The sequence below is a fragment of the Rhizophagus irregularis genome, chromosome 21, assembly GCF_026210795.1.
Source record: "Rhizophagus irregularis chromosome 21, complete sequence".
NCBI lineage: Eukaryota > Fungi > Glomeromycota > Glomeromycetes > Glomerales > Glomeraceae > Rhizophagus > Rhizophagus irregularis.
The window spans coordinates 2,745,761-2,763,392 of NC_089449.1; the positions used below are offsets into that span (position 1 = coordinate 2,745,761).

General features: G+C 27.6%; 4 protein-coding genes across 4 annotated transcripts; 1 reads left to right on the plus strand and 3 right to left on the minus strand.

The window, feature by feature from the left end:
* Positions 1 to 3,373: 3,373 nt before the first annotated feature.
* OCT59_014014 (uncharacterized protein) lies at positions 3,374 to 4,645 on the minus strand. Its single transcript, XM_025315059.2, has one exon. The coding sequence runs from the start codon at positions 4,627 to 4,629 to the stop codon at positions 3,562 to 3,564; it is 1,068 nt and encodes a 355-aa protein (XP_025183672.1). The 5' UTR covers positions 4,630 to 4,645; the 3' UTR covers positions 3,374 to 3,561.
* Positions 4,646 to 7,040: 2,395 nt separating this feature from the next.
* OCT59_014015 (uncharacterized protein) lies at positions 7,041 to 10,321 on the minus strand (the record flags this gene model as incomplete). The annotated part of the gene is made up of 8 exons (XM_025331721.1): positions 7,041 to 7,241; positions 7,314 to 7,605; positions 7,683 to 7,792; positions 7,869 to 7,999; positions 8,158 to 8,526; positions 8,593 to 8,619; positions 8,693 to 9,067; positions 9,151 to 10,321. 8 exons carry the CDS (start codon positions 10,319 to 10,321, stop codon positions 7,041 to 7,043), a joined length of 2,676 nt encoding a protein of 891 aa, XP_025183671.1.
* Positions 10,322 to 10,896: 575 nt separating this feature from the next.
* Positions 10,897 to 11,157, minus strand: OCT59_014016 (uncharacterized protein; the record flags this gene model as incomplete). The annotated part of the gene is made up of 1 exon (XM_066141908.1): positions 10,897 to 11,157. One exon carries the CDS (start codon positions 11,155 to 11,157, stop codon positions 10,897 to 10,899), a length of 261 nt encoding a protein of 86 aa, XP_066001993.1.
* A 3,047-nt stretch (positions 11,158 to 14,204) lies between these two features.
* OCT59_014017 (uncharacterized protein) lies at positions 14,205 to 14,435 on the plus strand (the record flags this gene model as incomplete). The annotated part of the gene is made up of 1 exon (XM_025324916.2): positions 14,205 to 14,435. The coding sequence occupies one exon, from the start codon at positions 14,205 to 14,207 to the stop codon at positions 14,433 to 14,435; it is 231 nt and encodes a 76-aa protein (XP_025183670.2).
* Positions 14,436 to 17,632: the final 3,197 nt, after the last annotated feature.

The window sequence follows — 17,632 nt, forward strand, 5'->3', positions numbered from 1 at the left end:
TCCATTTTGTGGAATTTTTGAAGCTTTAGTTTGACGCAAGAAAAAAGAAGCTTACGTTATAAACATAAGTTTTGGTCAGAAATGTTTGATATTGTTAAATATAAAAATATTGGATTAGACTTGGAAATTGCAAAGAATAAAAGAACGATAGAAGAAAATTAATGAAGTTAATAATAATTACCGAATAAATATTAAAATATTCAATGAATGGAAGGAGTTATATTATAACCAAATAGAAGTTGCTGAAGAATGGAAAGAAAGATATTATAAAGAATTTATGAACAATTTTGCCGATTTCTTTTTATAATGTTAACACGTACCTATTTCGAAGCACAATAGCTATTAATAAAAGCACTTATAAATACTGTATATATTATGTGTTTTTCTCGTTGCCTTTGCGTCTCGCTTATTAAATAAAGCTAATGAATTACCACTATATCTCTTGAATCTTCAAACGTAATCCATAACCTTGCTAAACCAATTTCAGTCGGAATTAAATTCTAATTCTAGCTGGAGTTAGTCTAATCCGGATTTAGATTCAAAGCCCATCATCCAAAATAAGAAATCAATGACCAAATAATAAAATTGCAATTTAATAAATGTTTCAATATTATCAAGCTTTCTATCATGACAGTATCATGACGCATATAATCAGACAATTTTGGAACTAGATTGCGCCATAGAGAAAAAACTATATAAAAGATAAAATTCTTTTTTTAGAAGGTTTCTGTAGTTCGGTCTTTTATTTTTCCGTTCCCTATAAATAGTAATGGTTTGTTTACCTAGTGATATGGTGACATACGATGACTATTGGTAGAGCAGCCATATACTAGTTGGATGGTGATCATAAATCTGTGAATTTCATCGTATGTAGGATAACCTTTTACAGGTTATCTATATAATCTATATCTATATAATTAAAAAAATTGTGTTTGTGTGACTAACGTTTAGATTAGCCTATATAAATAATCTTTGAATTGTCCAATGTGTTATTCATCTGCGCCTCTAACACTTGATCTATTACGTTTTCTTATAGACATACAATATTAATTACTACTAATGTTGTGTAACATTAATATGATCTATTGATTTGTTTGCGCCTGATCTATGCAAGACCACTTGATCGGCAAATTCATTCTAATTACTAATGTGCAGGAAAAGGAAATTTGTATAATTCTGGCCGGAATTATACCTTTGCAACTTTCTCCCAAAATTAAAATGACCACTCACGTTATAAATTAAAAATTTTAACTGCGTCAAATTATATATTAATTGCCAAGACTTCCAGAAATTATTTAAATTTTACATTTTACATTTAAAGTTATAACTGATATATCACATACTGTAACCCTTTTTTCCATCAAAATTAATTTAGTCACTTTCTTTAGCAAAGATCTAAATTTGATAAACGTGTGATCAAAAATGACGATCAATCAATTTATACAACCCGATGCGAACGATGCGAAGCAACGGGCTACTGCTAGTTTTTGATATAAAATTAATGGAGATCGGCACGATTGTGATTAATTTTTATAAATAAAGAAATTTGCGTCTTCTAAATAATTATATTGTAAAAATTACCTAATTAATTTCGATAATGCTCTAAACGGTTTTGAATTCATTTTCGTAAAATTATAAAATAAAATTGATCAGAAGGCAGATTTAAAAGTAAGGAAGACATAACAATAATATCTAAATTCTTTACGTCGAACTCTCTTTTCCTACAAAATATAATGGGCTTAGTCTGGGTGATTCGTCATACCATGAAAAGAAAGTAGAAACGGTTTTTAAGAAAACCGAAGAATTTTTTTTTAAAAGAAAACGAATAAGGTAAATCTAATTCTTATTGAACTGACATGATGGTTTGGTTTATAATAATTAGATTTAGGTTTATTAATACAACAATACAGCACTTTGCTTCTACTACAAATCGGAGTGATCGAGATAATTGAATTCTTTGAAACGGCTCAATTATACAAGATTGAAAGTTATCAAACTACTGTATATATCAATAAATATTTTTAAATTCAAAAGGGACTTACCATAATAGTTACTTTATAAATAATTTTTTTTAAAAAATTCCTTTTAATTATTTTTTTTTTAAAAAAAATGTCATTAAATTTAGTTAGGTGTACTTGCTCTAAATGTTACAATTATATTTCGAACGACATTGAATAATAATTGTCAAATAAGAGGACGTTTTATTTGAAAACTCACGAAGCATGAATATGAACGCAAAGACTCACAAAGGATTCATTTCACAATAAGAATCCTTCAACAAGAAAGGACATTATTAAACCCTAGAAAAATAACCCAAGAAATAAGCAATATGATAGTTGAGCAATTTCTCGACTTGAAACCCTTGAAGACGATACAATTAGATATTATTATAATGACACAAACTGAGATAAATATATCGTCAAGAACAAGACGTAACCTTTCGACATTCAAGGGCGGTACAAAATAGATCAACTATCACTGTTGTCCCTATTGAGGAAAGTTCTGTTGACGAAAGTTCTGAGGAAGGTTTTTTTGAGGAAATCGAACCATCCATTTCCTATACTAGATCTCTTGAGGAAAGAGTAAGAGATCTCGATTAGCGAGGGTTCACTTGTCCTTTTTGATTCTTGATGTCGGTACATAACATAACTTCTGCATTACCTTTCGTGATAATATGTAGTTCTTCGGACTATGCTTCAGCCTTCAGGTGACGACTTATGTAAACATCAACCATATTTTCTTTTAACAAATGTGATGAATTAATTAAAGACCGAAAAATTTAGAATTTGTTTATAGTTAAAATCTAAAATAATATGAAATTTATATTAACTAGGAAACGGAAACCGTTGTAAGTCCGGAGCGAAAAAAAAAATAAACCTTTATCTTGTTTATCTGATGTATCGAACAACCGGATATCGTCACGTAACACTATTTGACATAGTCCTTCGAAAACATATATAATCCTTCGCTTCACTCCGGACAATAAGTCACGTGAGCAAACTTACAATAAATTAACTCATGAACGAGTAAGATATATTATTTTAGAGTTAATATATTAAATAATAGAAAATAGTAAACTATTCCAATGGGCGAACGAAGTTAACACAATGTTAGGAATAATATGTTTTCTGCTCTTTAAAATATCAGTTTCGTCGTTTGAAAGGATATTTCAATTTTTTTTTAATAATTTGTAAATTAGTAACTTTTGATACTAAAGTTTTTCAAATTTAAATTATTTTAGTAGAATATTATATAAAGAATCGTTGACTGTCTTTCAGTTTATATGTAAGCTTTCTAAATATACGAAAACGGAAAACACGATATTTGACATATTAAACAAGAGAAACAAATTAAAAGTTATCAAAATTCAATGTAGCGTTCTCATAGTAGATAAGTGTTATTTATTGAACTTTTCAAAATGAGAAAATCAAAAGAAACTTATTGAAGCTAATACATAATTCACAAATATAATAATGGAAACAATGATAAAATAAGAAATAAAATAAAAAGCCTTATTTGGTAAATATAAAATATTGATAAAATGAACTTTAATTTAATGAATCATTTATCTTTGGTTTTACCTTCATCTGCAGTTTTATCATCAATAACGAACCAACCAATAACTGGTGAAACAACTAATTCATTAGAATTCTCAAGAGCGTATTGTTGCGCGCCTAAAAATCCTGCAACTAATTTTAAATAAAATCCAGTATCGGTCGTAAATGGAACTTCAACTCTTCCAGTAGGAATGTCACTTGGTATAAGTGAATTATAAGTTACTTTTTCTCCATCTTTCGCATAAGGAAAAAAGGCCATCATCCATCCATCAATATCACCATTGTAACCCGAACCATATTGTTGCCTTGAAGCGATTGTTGCCCAAAACTTCTCATCAATTTCACCTTTATAGGTTTCAACCAATTTCCATACAACTGGATCCAATCTATCTAACCAAAAATCCATATCTAAATCCAATTGACGTAATTGAATTACTTTCTCTTGTAATTTTGTCCAATCTTCTAAAGTACCTTCAAGAGTAATTTTAGGGATTCCACAAAGAGTAAAACCCTTATAAGAAAAATATGCTTTAACCATATCCAAAAGAACGATACGACTAGCAGTAAGAGAAGATTTTGTTGTTGTAGAAAAATCACATTCTAATAAAGGTTTTATATCAATTTTTTCTACAGCTCTATCAGTTTCCACAGTTAATAATTCTATTGCTCTAGGCCAATCTCCTTGAAGTCGAGAATCTTTATTATACAAAATACCATCAATACAAATAATTATATCTTCTTTACCTTCATGGTTAACAAAACGAGAACGAAATTTTTCTGCATTATAATTAATGTGATGACTAACTCCTTGTGCGATAGTTAACCAAATATCATCAGGTGTTAAACGTAAATGTTGATGATGGTTGTAAGCATGAAGGATTGCAGCAGCTAATCCGTGAGAAGTCATTGTATTATTAAGTATAGACTGATTGATTGAGGTTCCATCGCAATCAGCTGAAATAGCGTGAATTTTTGTATCAGGATAATTTTGAATAATGTTGTTTTTAACTGAAATATGTTCATAGTGTTTGTTCTCAAGGGTAATTTTTTTAGTGAGGACTTGGGTACTCATCTTTTGAAAAAGAAATTAATATGAAAGAAATGAGGATATGGCGTAAATATATACAATTGCACATCATATACAAATTAACTAAGCACAATAGGAGTTGCAATGGTGAAGCGCCATACTGATCGGCGTGTAGTTACCTTGGATGCATCCGGGGTAACTACATGAGTGTTAAAACCGTGATCTGATGTTATCCGGAACCGTTATACAGTCCGAAATACCGTTTTTGAAGTAAATATATTTACTTCTTCTTCAAGGTAGGGATTGGAATCGATTAATCGAAAATCGACAAAACATAGTAAAATCGATTCTCGAGAATCGATTCTCAGCAATTTTTTACATGTAAGTTAACCTGACTCCAAAGTAATTTTTCATGCCGGCCAAGTGCTGATTATTTTTGCTGAAATTAGAAACTGATTCAAAGTCAGGTTGGTCGTCTATAAGAAAAATCTTGAAAAGATTCGATTTTCGATTCCAATTCCTACTTCAAGGTAAAGATTTCTTTTATTCAAATAACAATGTCATAAATAGTAATTACTTATTTATCTTATTTATGACTAATGAAATTTTTTCATTGCAATTAATAATTAACTCGTTGTGAATTATATTATCGTATGTTGATGATTGTTGTAAGAATACCTATCCATGAGAAATTATTGTAATTTTCAGCGCATATTTATTATTTGAGAAAGTTTCATCGTAATCAGTTGGGAAAAGTTTTGAAAAATTATTTATTATTCTTGGTTAATTTTGGGTACTTCATCCGGCTTACTTTCATCATACTGAATAAATATAAGGAAAGTGAGTGTCCAAATCCTAGATTCGATAACTTATTGCATTCCAAAAGATTAACCCATCGCGCCCGGCCGACTTCATGAAATCAATATCGTGTCGAAATCTGTGAAAAAAAAGATTATGTTATCCGTTAATCGAATACGAATTCCTTTCTTTTCATTGCTCACAGGTGTCACAGAAAATTTCATAAGTTACAGGACACTGAAAAATTTTGATGCCGACGGAATATTCGTCGGTACGTAGTAGTACTTGGTTACTCGGATTGCTAGGATAAACTCTAAACATCAGGAATTTTGTTTCCACATGGAAATCCACATCAATCTAAATAGTTCTAATATTTCCAAATACCTTGTGACGAAACACGTGGTTTTTCGGCGTAGATTCGATGTGAATCCGCGTAGGATATATGGAAATGTATGGAATTTCACATATTTCTGAACTAATCCATGTGGATTACGTGGACCCAAAAATTTCATGATGAAAGTGTTCGCGCCATGTATACTTCTCAATTCCTACATAACAATCCGGAAAAATACCAGTTTCTGCGTACATACGAGAGGATCACCCAAAAATCTTGACACCCATAATATCGACAGTCTATAATTCTGACACCGAAATCCAAATCCCGATTGAATCAAAATCCTGAAAGTCACAGAATCCCGATGATCTCAGCCAATATCACGACTGAGATTCGATCAGATGAATTTGAGATTAGTTGATTTTTTTAATGTAATTATTTCTAATTTTAGAGGATAAGGAATAGTTTAGTAATCTAGTAATATACTGTACATAATCCTTTTAACTAAGATAAAAAATTTTTTATTTAATTTTCATTAATAATATAGTAACATTAGTTAATTTGCATTAATATTAATAAAATTTGCAAACAATTTACATTGGTATTAATAAAATTTACAAATTATATTTTAATTATATTGAATAAATTAACCCGTTACTGTGTCACTGCATTTTTAAAATTATATGCTTAATTGGAAAATTTATATAATTTTTTTTTCTAAAAAAAAAACTTTGGGATTTTGACTGTCAAGATTTTTAACTGTCAGAATTTGACTATCGGTATTTTATTTTAACGGGATTTAGTTGTCGGGATCTTGGTGTAGACTGTCGATTTTATGGTTGTCGAGATTTTGTGGTAAACTCCATATACGAGAGTATATATTACATTACACTTTGTTTTAGTAGCCGAACACCTGCTAGTACTCGGCATGCAATAGGAACGTTTATATCCACAAATCCGGATATAAACTATCCGTTTATCTGTCTATCTAAACTGTTTAAAAAAACTTATCGTTTTTACACATTCTATAAATATTATTTGATTTTAATACTAGGCGCTAAATTTATAATCATCAGACCATGAAAAAGAACACTTGTTACATACTTACATATTATAGATATACAATATAAAGTTTGATATTAATCAATTGATTTATATAAGTAATTGCAATTATAATTAATTATCCTAAATTCTATATTAAAATAACAATATAATGTATTATTAGAACCCGCTAATAAATGATTAATTTACATATAAATAGAAACATAATTATGTATATATTATACTTATTAAAAAATTTATATTATTCCTTAAATAAAACTTACTACATCTTTGATTCATCATAACTAATTTTAATTTCATCAGTCTCATCATAAAATTCAATTTCTTCTTTTTCGATATTTTTATTTATGAATAAATGATAACCATATTCAATTATACCAATTAATGTCATAACAATACTAGTAATTAACGTAAAAAAAGCGATAATTTTATATGAATTTGTAAAATTTCTAGCATATATAATCTAAAAAAATTTTTAAAAGATAGAGTTAATGATAAATAATTAGTTAAATAACATAAGTAAATATTTATTTACCTGAATTACTAATTGAGGCAAATCTTCTAGAATAAGATTTAAAAAACCACTCCAGAATATTAAATTTAACGCTAATGGGGAGAATGATGCTTCAAATATTTGAAATCCGCCAAATTTTGAATCAAATATATGAAGTAACTCAACGTCTCCTGAACTAAAAAATGTTATAATAGCGACCGGTTTTAAATACTTTTTAAGCCATTTATTAAATTCAGGGTATTGTATTTCATGTGAAAATATTATAAAAGCCAAAAGAATATTTAAAATGAAAGGAATTAATAAAAATATAACGCTATAAAAATTATAAATTAAAGTCAATTCATTATTTTTCAATGAAAATTATAAGATAAAGTTATTTTAAAGCTTTACCTTGGGACATAAAGATACTGTAAATCATCTTCAAGTAAAATTACAAATCCAATATCATTAAATAGATCAAAAATGATCAATGCCACTCTAAGTATAATTATGTTAGATCCCTAAAAAAATAAAAAGGATGTTCAATATTCGTATATTAAAATAAAAGAAAAATTCAAATTATAAATAAATTTTTACCATTCTATTTTTATATCTCCCAAAAAAGTACAAAATAATAATTAAACCGGTTGAAATCATTAGTATTATTAAAGAAACAGTATTCCTCACAAAATTATGTAAACTAATTTTAATTTCTTCCCATAGGTTGGCTAAATAAAAAAATGTATGTTAATTTTATTAGTAAAACTAGGAAACGGGGAACCCGGTGTGACGATCAGGGAAATTCACGTGATCGATTTTACGTAAACATATATTGTCCCTTCGCTCCGTACAATAAATGTGTTTAAAGATAGATTTGTTTACTTACATGATCTTTGAAATCCATACCCCTTATCAATATTTTTTGTATAATTACTAGTATCAAGATATGTTATAAACTTATCATTTCTAATTAAAGAATTTAAATCATCATAGATCTCTTTGGCGCTTTTCTTATTAAAACAATTTTCACCTGGAAGGTCAATTCTATATGAAATTAAAAGTAATTCTGAATCCGTAACTATATCATGTTCATAAATATCATCGACTTTATAAATTCTTGAATCATCAACCGGGATACCTTTCGAAAGGTCAATTTTCATGAATTTAAAAAACTCATTTCGTCCATTTTTATCTAATTTACTAAATTCTTGAGTACCTTCCGGATTTAAGCGTAATATTCCAATAATAAAATCATCTAAATTGCAACCGTTGGTATTAAAATAAAAATGATGATTTTGGTAGAGTATTTATGATTACTTACTATTATCTTTTTCAGGATGTTTATATTCTAAAATAAATAATAATTTAATTATAAAATTTCGGGAGACACGTAAATCAATATATTTTAATCTTTTGCTTACCGGATGCTGTATATATATTCCAACTTTTTGGTTTTTTTATACCTGGAACCGTTTCAATTTCATATTTATATTCCACAAAATTATCTTCGATTTCAACATAATAAGAAGCATTTGGTATGTTGAAAGTAACGTTTGATGATAAATTAATTATGAGCGAATACGAATCTTCGCTTATTGTACAAAATGGCATTGTACATAAAAATTTTTGACGTAAAATATCTTCATAATTATGATAATGATATATTGAAATATAAACAGGAATTGTTGGGTCAATAGGATTAAGGAATGTCATATTCATTTTGTCTGTATAAATTTCGATTAGATCGTTTTCTGATGGATATACTTGCTTGATATGAATATTATTAAGTAGATTATCTAACAATAAAAAGAGAGAATATTAATTATATTAAATATATTTGTAAATATTAAATATTTACTTACATATACTTTATACATACTTTTAGGTATAATTGTTGTTAGATCAGTTGACTCATAAGTAAATGATTTATCCCTTTTTATCGCTCGAATAACTGTAGTATTTGAAATAAAAAGGTTATCACCTATATAATCATTATCATTGTTGTTTATTATAATTTCACCGGAAGCACTTTTAATTGTTGTATCAAAATAATCAATTTCTGCAGTATTAAATATAAGATATTTTGTTTTTGCATTTGATACAACTTCAACTAAGAATCCAATTTCCGGTATAATATGAATAATATTTGCTGTAGAACTAATACTTTCAAATTTATAAATATTAATAAAAGGGAATAAATCTATTGAGCGCATATTAAATGTGTTATTTAAAGTTAAATTATTAATATCAATCAATTTTAACGTATTATTGTATGAGGTGACGTATATGCAAGTGTAGTTAATGTCATTAGAAATACAAGAAACACCAATAAAAGAGATATCCTTAATTATTGAGGGATTCAGATTTCGATTCTGTGATTCATTATGAATTAATGAAAAAAAAGCATCTTTCTTATTATAAATATATTCACTTTTTTCCTCTAAGTCCACTTTATATATAATTCCCCATATATCTCCTAATAAGAATATTTTAAACTCGATAATATTTTTAATTCCTACTCCATTGAAAGTTAGATTTTTTTGTGCTTTAATTCCTATTGTTCCATCATTATTAATAAAATATTCAGCAAATAAAATGTTTTGTGATGTTTCATTGTATCCCGCAATGAGAAATCTATCACTCCTCTCATTCATAACGAATTCAAACTTGTCACATTTACTCTGTGTTATTTTTGAAGTTATTATATTTCCCGTCCAATCCATTATCATTCCTGACTTTTCGTACCAAATTATTATATAATTTGGATTTAATGGGCTTGGATTATATTTGGTAGGATCACATGTATTACATGGAATCGTAACATTATTGATAAAATTAAGAGTTCCGTTAGGATAAATTAAACGAAGGCTTATAGTATTATTTGGATAACCTTTAAATCTCACTCCTATTAAAATTGTCCCATCAGCATAAACTCCTTTAAAATAATTGTCATGAACAGTATCATTTTCATAATAAGTAGCAATTATATTTGACGAACATGGTAACAAGACAACAAAAATTAAGAGTACAATAGGAACTGGACGATTCATGCTGAATTAAATGAAATATAGCAAAAAGTCATTGATTATATGAAAACTTCATTGATTTTATATAAAAAATAGCAGCAGTACATCTATCAAATTGATATAATTAATACATATAAATACAGATCGGATCAACGATGAGCAAACCCGAAATTACGATTTACCAGATTAACATCAAACAAGCATAAATTTATTTGTGGATCAATTAACACAAAATAATAGACAATTTACGCAAAAATCACCGACAGGTTATCCGTCTGATGAAACAAATTATTTTATAGTTTCGAAATTCAGTCCCTGCATCATAATCCTGACTGCTAAAATCTGAAATGAAAATCCCGACAATTTCAAAATCCCGAGTCCCGACACCAACTTTTTAGTGTTTACATAACAGCATTGAAAATTTTTATTATCGGGATTGTCGGGTACTCGGGTTACTCGGATTCGGCTAGTCGGGTTATTAAAAAGTTATATAACACGTGCCGTATACATACATATATATATATATGATTAATACACTTTTTTTTTGCTACGATATCCATTTATACATTTTTGACAAATATTTACATCATTTTGGGTTGTTAAAAGTTCAATTCCTTCGAAATATTAGCAAAAACCCAGTCAACAAATTCCGAGTCCAACACAACTTTTTGATTTGTGGCACCTTTTTGTGTGAGGGGTTTGTGAACAAATTCTACTGCACAATTACGTTCAGCTTTTTTACTCTTCCATATTACTTCTCTTGCTTGACAAGTGCATTTTTGACCATATGTGTTTTGACAATCTAAACAAATAAGACAAATTGGACAGGAATTCAAACGAAATTCCAAAGAAAATGTCATTGTTCAATAAAAATCAAATAAAGTAATATTTGTTGAAAAAAAAGTTTATTTATTAATTTATGTTATATTGATATGTATAGTATATACAATTATACTCTATTATACTTTATAGTTTATACTACGCGATTTATTATATTCATATGTCACGTGTTATGTATCTTTTCTAATAACCTCGACTAGCCGAGTAACCCGAGTACCTGACAATCCCAAAAATCAAAATTTTCAAGTGTCCATTATATTTCGAAATTTGCTGTAAAATAGGTTATTCAGAGCGGATAAAGTATCGCTAGTCGCTTCGTTCCTTTGTACCATCATGATGATTATTTCTTGTAGAATTAATTTCACTTTCATATATAAAGAAATAAAGTTAAATAAGATCGGAATTTTGTCAGTTAGGATCATATATTGTCAGGATTATGAGTTTCGGGACTTTAGGACAGTACCTAATATTATACAGTATACCGATAATCGATATACCGAATTAAAGAATCGATATAACGACAAATTTTACTTTTTCACTATACGAACATATGATATCGGTATACATCGATATTTTTAAAAAATTTCATATGGATCGCATATTTTTATATCGGATTTTGACTATACTACTAACTGCTAGATTTAAAATAGTTTATAATATAATATTGAAATCAGGATTAAAACTTAAAAAAAAAAGAAAATTTCATGCCTTTTGTCATTAAATCTTGTGCGTGCTTAGATTCCCCAGTTCACTACTTTGATTTTCCATTCGTCTAACTAGCGCAAAATGTATCATAACACGAAAAATTTATAAGACTCAGCTCATTTAATAATATAAAAAGGATCTTAATTCGATTTCTCCTTATATTCCTTTTTTCTTGTCGTAATTGGTTAGGAAACTTTAGAATAGATATTATTATATATATTAATTATTTCATTATTCTGATAATGCTAAAAATTAGTTACTCAAATTTTCAGTTTAACGAATAGTAGTAGTACATCATATTTAACTCCTACCAATTATCATCCAAAATAATACATGAATACAATGCAATTATATATAATAATGTACAAGTCTTTTATAAATATATTGAGAACTTATTTGCTAAGCTTCATCTTGTTTTATTTACCTTTAGTATCTCTTTCTACCTAATTTTGAGTTTTTAATATTTAATAATATATAACAACTAAACCATTTATCTTATGATGTTAAAATAATTTTATTGATATTATTACTTAAATTTAAATAGTCAAATTTCTCAACATAAATAATATGTAGTATAATAATAATTTAGTATCTTAAAGTTTCTTGAAGAATTCTCACCTTAATGCAACATCCTGTTTTGAAATAAATATATCATTTCAGACATTTATATAATTAAAAATAGAACCAATATTGAATTTCTTTACATTATAAGATATATATTAATTGTAATGTCTACAGAAGCATGTATATTGAACTTACGTTCTGCAATCCTACATTTATGCTCTATTCAAAAAAACAGATGAGATACTACAAGCTAGCTAATATTTTGTAGGCAAAGTTGTTATTTTTATTAGAATTCTAATTAATTAAAAAACGTTGCGAAACGTTTCTTTTAATATATTATTATAGAAAAAACGCAACGTTTTTTTTAATTAATTTGATGAAAAAACGGTGCGAAACGTTTTTTTAATATATTTTTATAGAAAAAAACGTTTTGTTAAAAATCTAATCCTTATTATGATGGATATTTCAAATATAATTATAAAATGTTAGCCAAAACTCAAAACATAGTAAATATATTAATGAAATTTCACTTTCATCATGGACAGGCACAAAAGATAAATCATATCTTATATTCTCAGATCCTCATAAAATAACAACTAGTATATAATTAGTTGGTGCATATTATCCTTTTAGATATAATAATGATAAAAATAAGTCTGGATCATTAAACAGTAAATCAGAATTTAGAGTTCAAGAGTGCAATGTCGACAACGTGTAATTGATTAACATATTGTGGCTTTTTCGTTCCAATTGATTATTCCAAAAAGTTTAGCGTTATGGCAGTGTTATGGCTCCACAACTGGAACAAGATTTAATATCTCAATTTCAAAAATGCAGATATAAAGTTGCACTGAATTGATCAAAGATATATTATTGGTTAAGTAACATTAACACAATTATCTTATAGATTTTATAATATTATTCATAACGAATAATTTAAGAAAGCTGATTGCCCGAATTTTCATAATGATGGCATAGATAATATAACTATGATGATCCATAGGTTCATAGCAAATAATTCTAATATTAAAGTCAAAAATATAGATTGCACATTGATTTTTAAAAATTAATATCCAGGAAATGATGCTTGACTTCTAGTAGTAGAATTTGGAGTCACATTTTATTCTCTTAATATGTTATAAAATATTCTATTTTGCCATAATTCCTTTTGCATTTGATGACAATTGACAAAACAAAGTACAAGTAAATAACATAATGGCAGATTAGCCAAGGTACTAAAATTCTTGATCTATATAACATAAAGGAATAGCAAAAAACCTTCTATTCAAAATAATAAATACTAAAATTTTTAGTAGTATGGATGGAGTATGTATTTAAAATTAATTAAGATGTAAATAAAGCGAACTTCTTTATTATGTTTTAACATAAAAGTAGCAATAATTTCATTACCTCATATAAGAAATGAGTATATAGTATTTAATTATGGTACGATATTATTTGAAAGGTAAGGTATGGTCAATTATTTATAGGTACGATCAATTATGTATAGGTACGATTCAAAATCATACTGACATAGCGAATAATTAATGGCGTCGAATTTTTTTTATATAATGAGTTTGTTGATCGAAAAATTTTTTTCTTTCTCTTCTTTATTAATTTTTTCTTCACTATTATTAAAAATATAAATATATAATTATATCTACATCTGAAGATATTGATGAACCGTTAGAATATGATCCTTTTGTAAGTAAAAAAGTAAAAAAAAAATGTAAAATAAAATTTATTTTCCAAAAATTTATGATTTTTTTATAATAACAAGATTTTTCTTATTTAGGCAATGGATACTGAAGAAATAAATCAAGATGATGAAGAATCTGAAGTAGCTGTATTCACAAGAGACACTTTAATCAAAGATGTTAGACACACTTTGGTTCCAATTGAGTATCCTGCAACTTCAGATGAAGGAATTGCATATGTGTACCATGTGGAAAATTCTAAAGCTGCATTTCATGATGTAAATTTTGAATTGATTAAACTTTTTTATAAGGAAAAAAAAATTATTAGTTGAAAAATCTATGGCAAGCCGCACTGGTCAAAAGTGTGCTGCATTTTGCGGCAGGCGCGCCTGTTTTTAGGCGCCTGATGCGCTAAGTGCGGCAGGTGCACCTGTTTTTAGGCGCCTGAGTGCGGCAGGTGCACATAGTTTTTAGGCGCCTGATGCGCAGGATGCGCCTGGTTTTAGGCGCCTGAGGCGCCTAAGTGCGGCAGTTGCTCCTGATTGCGGCAGATGCGCCTGTTTTTAGGCGCCTAATTGCGGCAGGTGCAGCAGATTGCGGCAGGTGCGCCTGTTTTTTGTTCATAGGTTTTTTTTTGGAAATAAGCATCTTCTGAGCTTTTAGCATAGATCTACGTACATTGCACAAATTAATTTGATAATCTGATAAAAATAGTAAAGTTAAGCTTTTTTTGGTTCAAACTTGTTCCAATGGATCGGATGTTGTAATATCCTTGAAATTATCACTTTTTTTTCAACCAACTAAATTTTATTAAATTAAATGTTCAAAACAATTATGAATATAAACATATAAAAAAATTTTTATCTTAATGGATTATCCTTTTTATCATTTATTTTTGTTTTATTTTTATTTTTTTAAATTTTTTTTGCTTATAATCTTGAATAATTTCATTGTCTTTCTTTTATAATTGGTATTTTTAGTTTTCTTTTTAAATATATTTGTATAGTGAAACAAGTAAAATTTATTTTTAAACTTCATATGCAATTTTACAATAAGAATTCTATTACCTTTTGATTACATAGTTAAATAAAAGATTTTGACTTTTTTAGAAATTCAGTCTCAACATTCCATCTTTTAATGTAAAATAAATACATGAACAAAAAAATTGAAAAAACTAACAACTAAATACAATAATCACAAAAAGGTCTTTCATGTTTGTTATTATTATTAATCATATTAATACAAGATTTTATAATTATTAAATTATTAGGAGTTTATAAATTACCCGGGTTCTAAGATAGGAATTTTTTTTATTTCTAGTAAAATATCCAGGCCTTATGAAATTGGATATGCAGTAATCCTGCACCGTGATAAAAATAGTTTAAAATATATAAGTAAAAATGTGTCAGTTTAATATTATTTTATAACATTTAGTTAATATTAAAAAAAATAATTTATAAACTAATTAATAAAGATACTGTACCTTTGACTTTTTTTTTTTATTACTATATTATAAGTTATAAAATTTAAAAATATGCTAAAAAAATTATTTTTTAATAAAAGTATTTGTAAAATAAAAATTATTTTTTGTTAAACATTATAATTATAGTAATTTAATATAGGAAAAAACATTTTTACGCGGGTGCGTAGCAACGCGCCCCCTTTTGGTAATTTTCTCATAGTAAATATGTCGATCATTTATTATCACGTGACATCGTTAAATTTTCTGATGTTTGAATAAACGTCGCATAAACTTTATGTACATATTATAAAGCTTTCAAAAGACACGTACTATGCGTATTTTTGCTTGCCCTACAACTTTACTTTAAGACTAAAGTATGGTTTGAATGGTGTTTTTGACTTTTATATACTTATGAGATATTATAAAGGGTGCGTTGCAATGCACCTGCATATAAAATTTAAACCATTTAATATATTATAAATTTTTTTGTTAAGTAAGGTTTTTAAAGACAGAAATTTTATTTTACAAGAAAAAACGAGATTAACATTGATAACATAATTATTAGAATGAAATAAAAATAAAATAGAGATTAATTTTGAGGTAATGCTAAAGTTAGTAAACTATTTTTATCATAGGTAGGGTTACTGCTTTGTGAAAAGGGAATACTATATGCAATTCTAGACAGTAGCCCTGTTTACTTCCATTTGATTTTTTTCAAAATTTTTAAAAATTGGAACAACAACTGAAACAACAGATTAAGAAAATTGATAATCTGTGTATTCCGAAATTTTAAAATGCAATACAGCTTTAACATGATCGGTTGAAAATAAAAAGAAAAAATTGAATATGATTTTATACTCAATTTTAATTTGCTAAAATTAATTACACTAGAATCGGATGAGCAGGGCTAGTATAAATATTTATAGTACATGACTTTGGTTAACTAAAATTTTCAATACCAATGCTATATTTGAGCAAGCTGAGTAATTTCTATTAATTTGCTACATTTATACAAAACCATGGATTATATAATTGTACAGTAGTATATATTCTACACAAAATAATTAGTGATTTATAAAAATTTTATGCAATTATTTCTATTTTTGTTTAATAAACAGAGATTAACTGAAGATAATATTAACTAGGAAAGACTACTTCTTTATGCTCATATATAAATCATGAAAATTTAAACAGTAGATAATATTTGTAATAATTTTGAATTTTTTGAAATAAACTAAAATTGTTCACATTTAAAAATAGTATTATAATAACTATAGCAGGATAAAAAGAGATCATCACACAAACCACAAGTCTGGTGATAATTTCAAGGATAGAACAACATCCAATCCATTGGAACGAGTTTGAACCAAAAAAAGCTTAACTTACTATTTTTATCAAATTATTAAATTAATTTGGCAATGTACGTAGATCTATGCTAAAAGCCCAAAAGATGCTTATTTCCAAAAAAAGCCTATGATCGAAAAGGAACAAAAAACAGGCGCACCTGCCGCAATCTGCTGCACCTGCCGCAATTAGGCGCCTAAAAACAGGCGCACCTGCTGCAATCAGGAGCAACTGCCGCACTTAGGCGCCTCAGGCGCCTAAAACCAGGCGCATCCTGCGCATCAGGCGCCTAAAAACTATGTGCACCTGCCGCACTCAGGCGCCTAAAAATAGGTGTACCTGCCGCACTTAGCGCATCAGGCGCCTAAAAACAGGCGCACCTGCCGCAAAATGCGGCACACTTTTGACCAGAGTTGCTTGCCATAAAAATCATCCAAAAGATCAAAAAAATCTCTTAATAAGGAAAAGTCCTGCATATCAATAAGACAATTATTATTGATGACGAAAAAGATGATAATCTAACTGAAATTAGTGCGATTGAAATTGAAGAACGGAAGGTTTCACTAGAAGAAAGTTAGCTAAAGCTCAAACAATATGAAATTGATTTAAAATACAAAGAACTACAAATAAAAAAAATGGAAATGGAGATAATAATAATAAGTGATATTTGCTTAGATTTATTTTTTAGTATGTACAGAATAACTAATTCATTTTTGCTTAGAT

What these genes read in the sequence shown, in the direction of transcription:
- OCT59_014014 (XM_025315059.2), bottom strand. Translation starts at nt 4,629, where the DNA reads ATGAGTACCCAAGTCCTCACTAAAAAAATTACCCTTGAGAACAAACAC.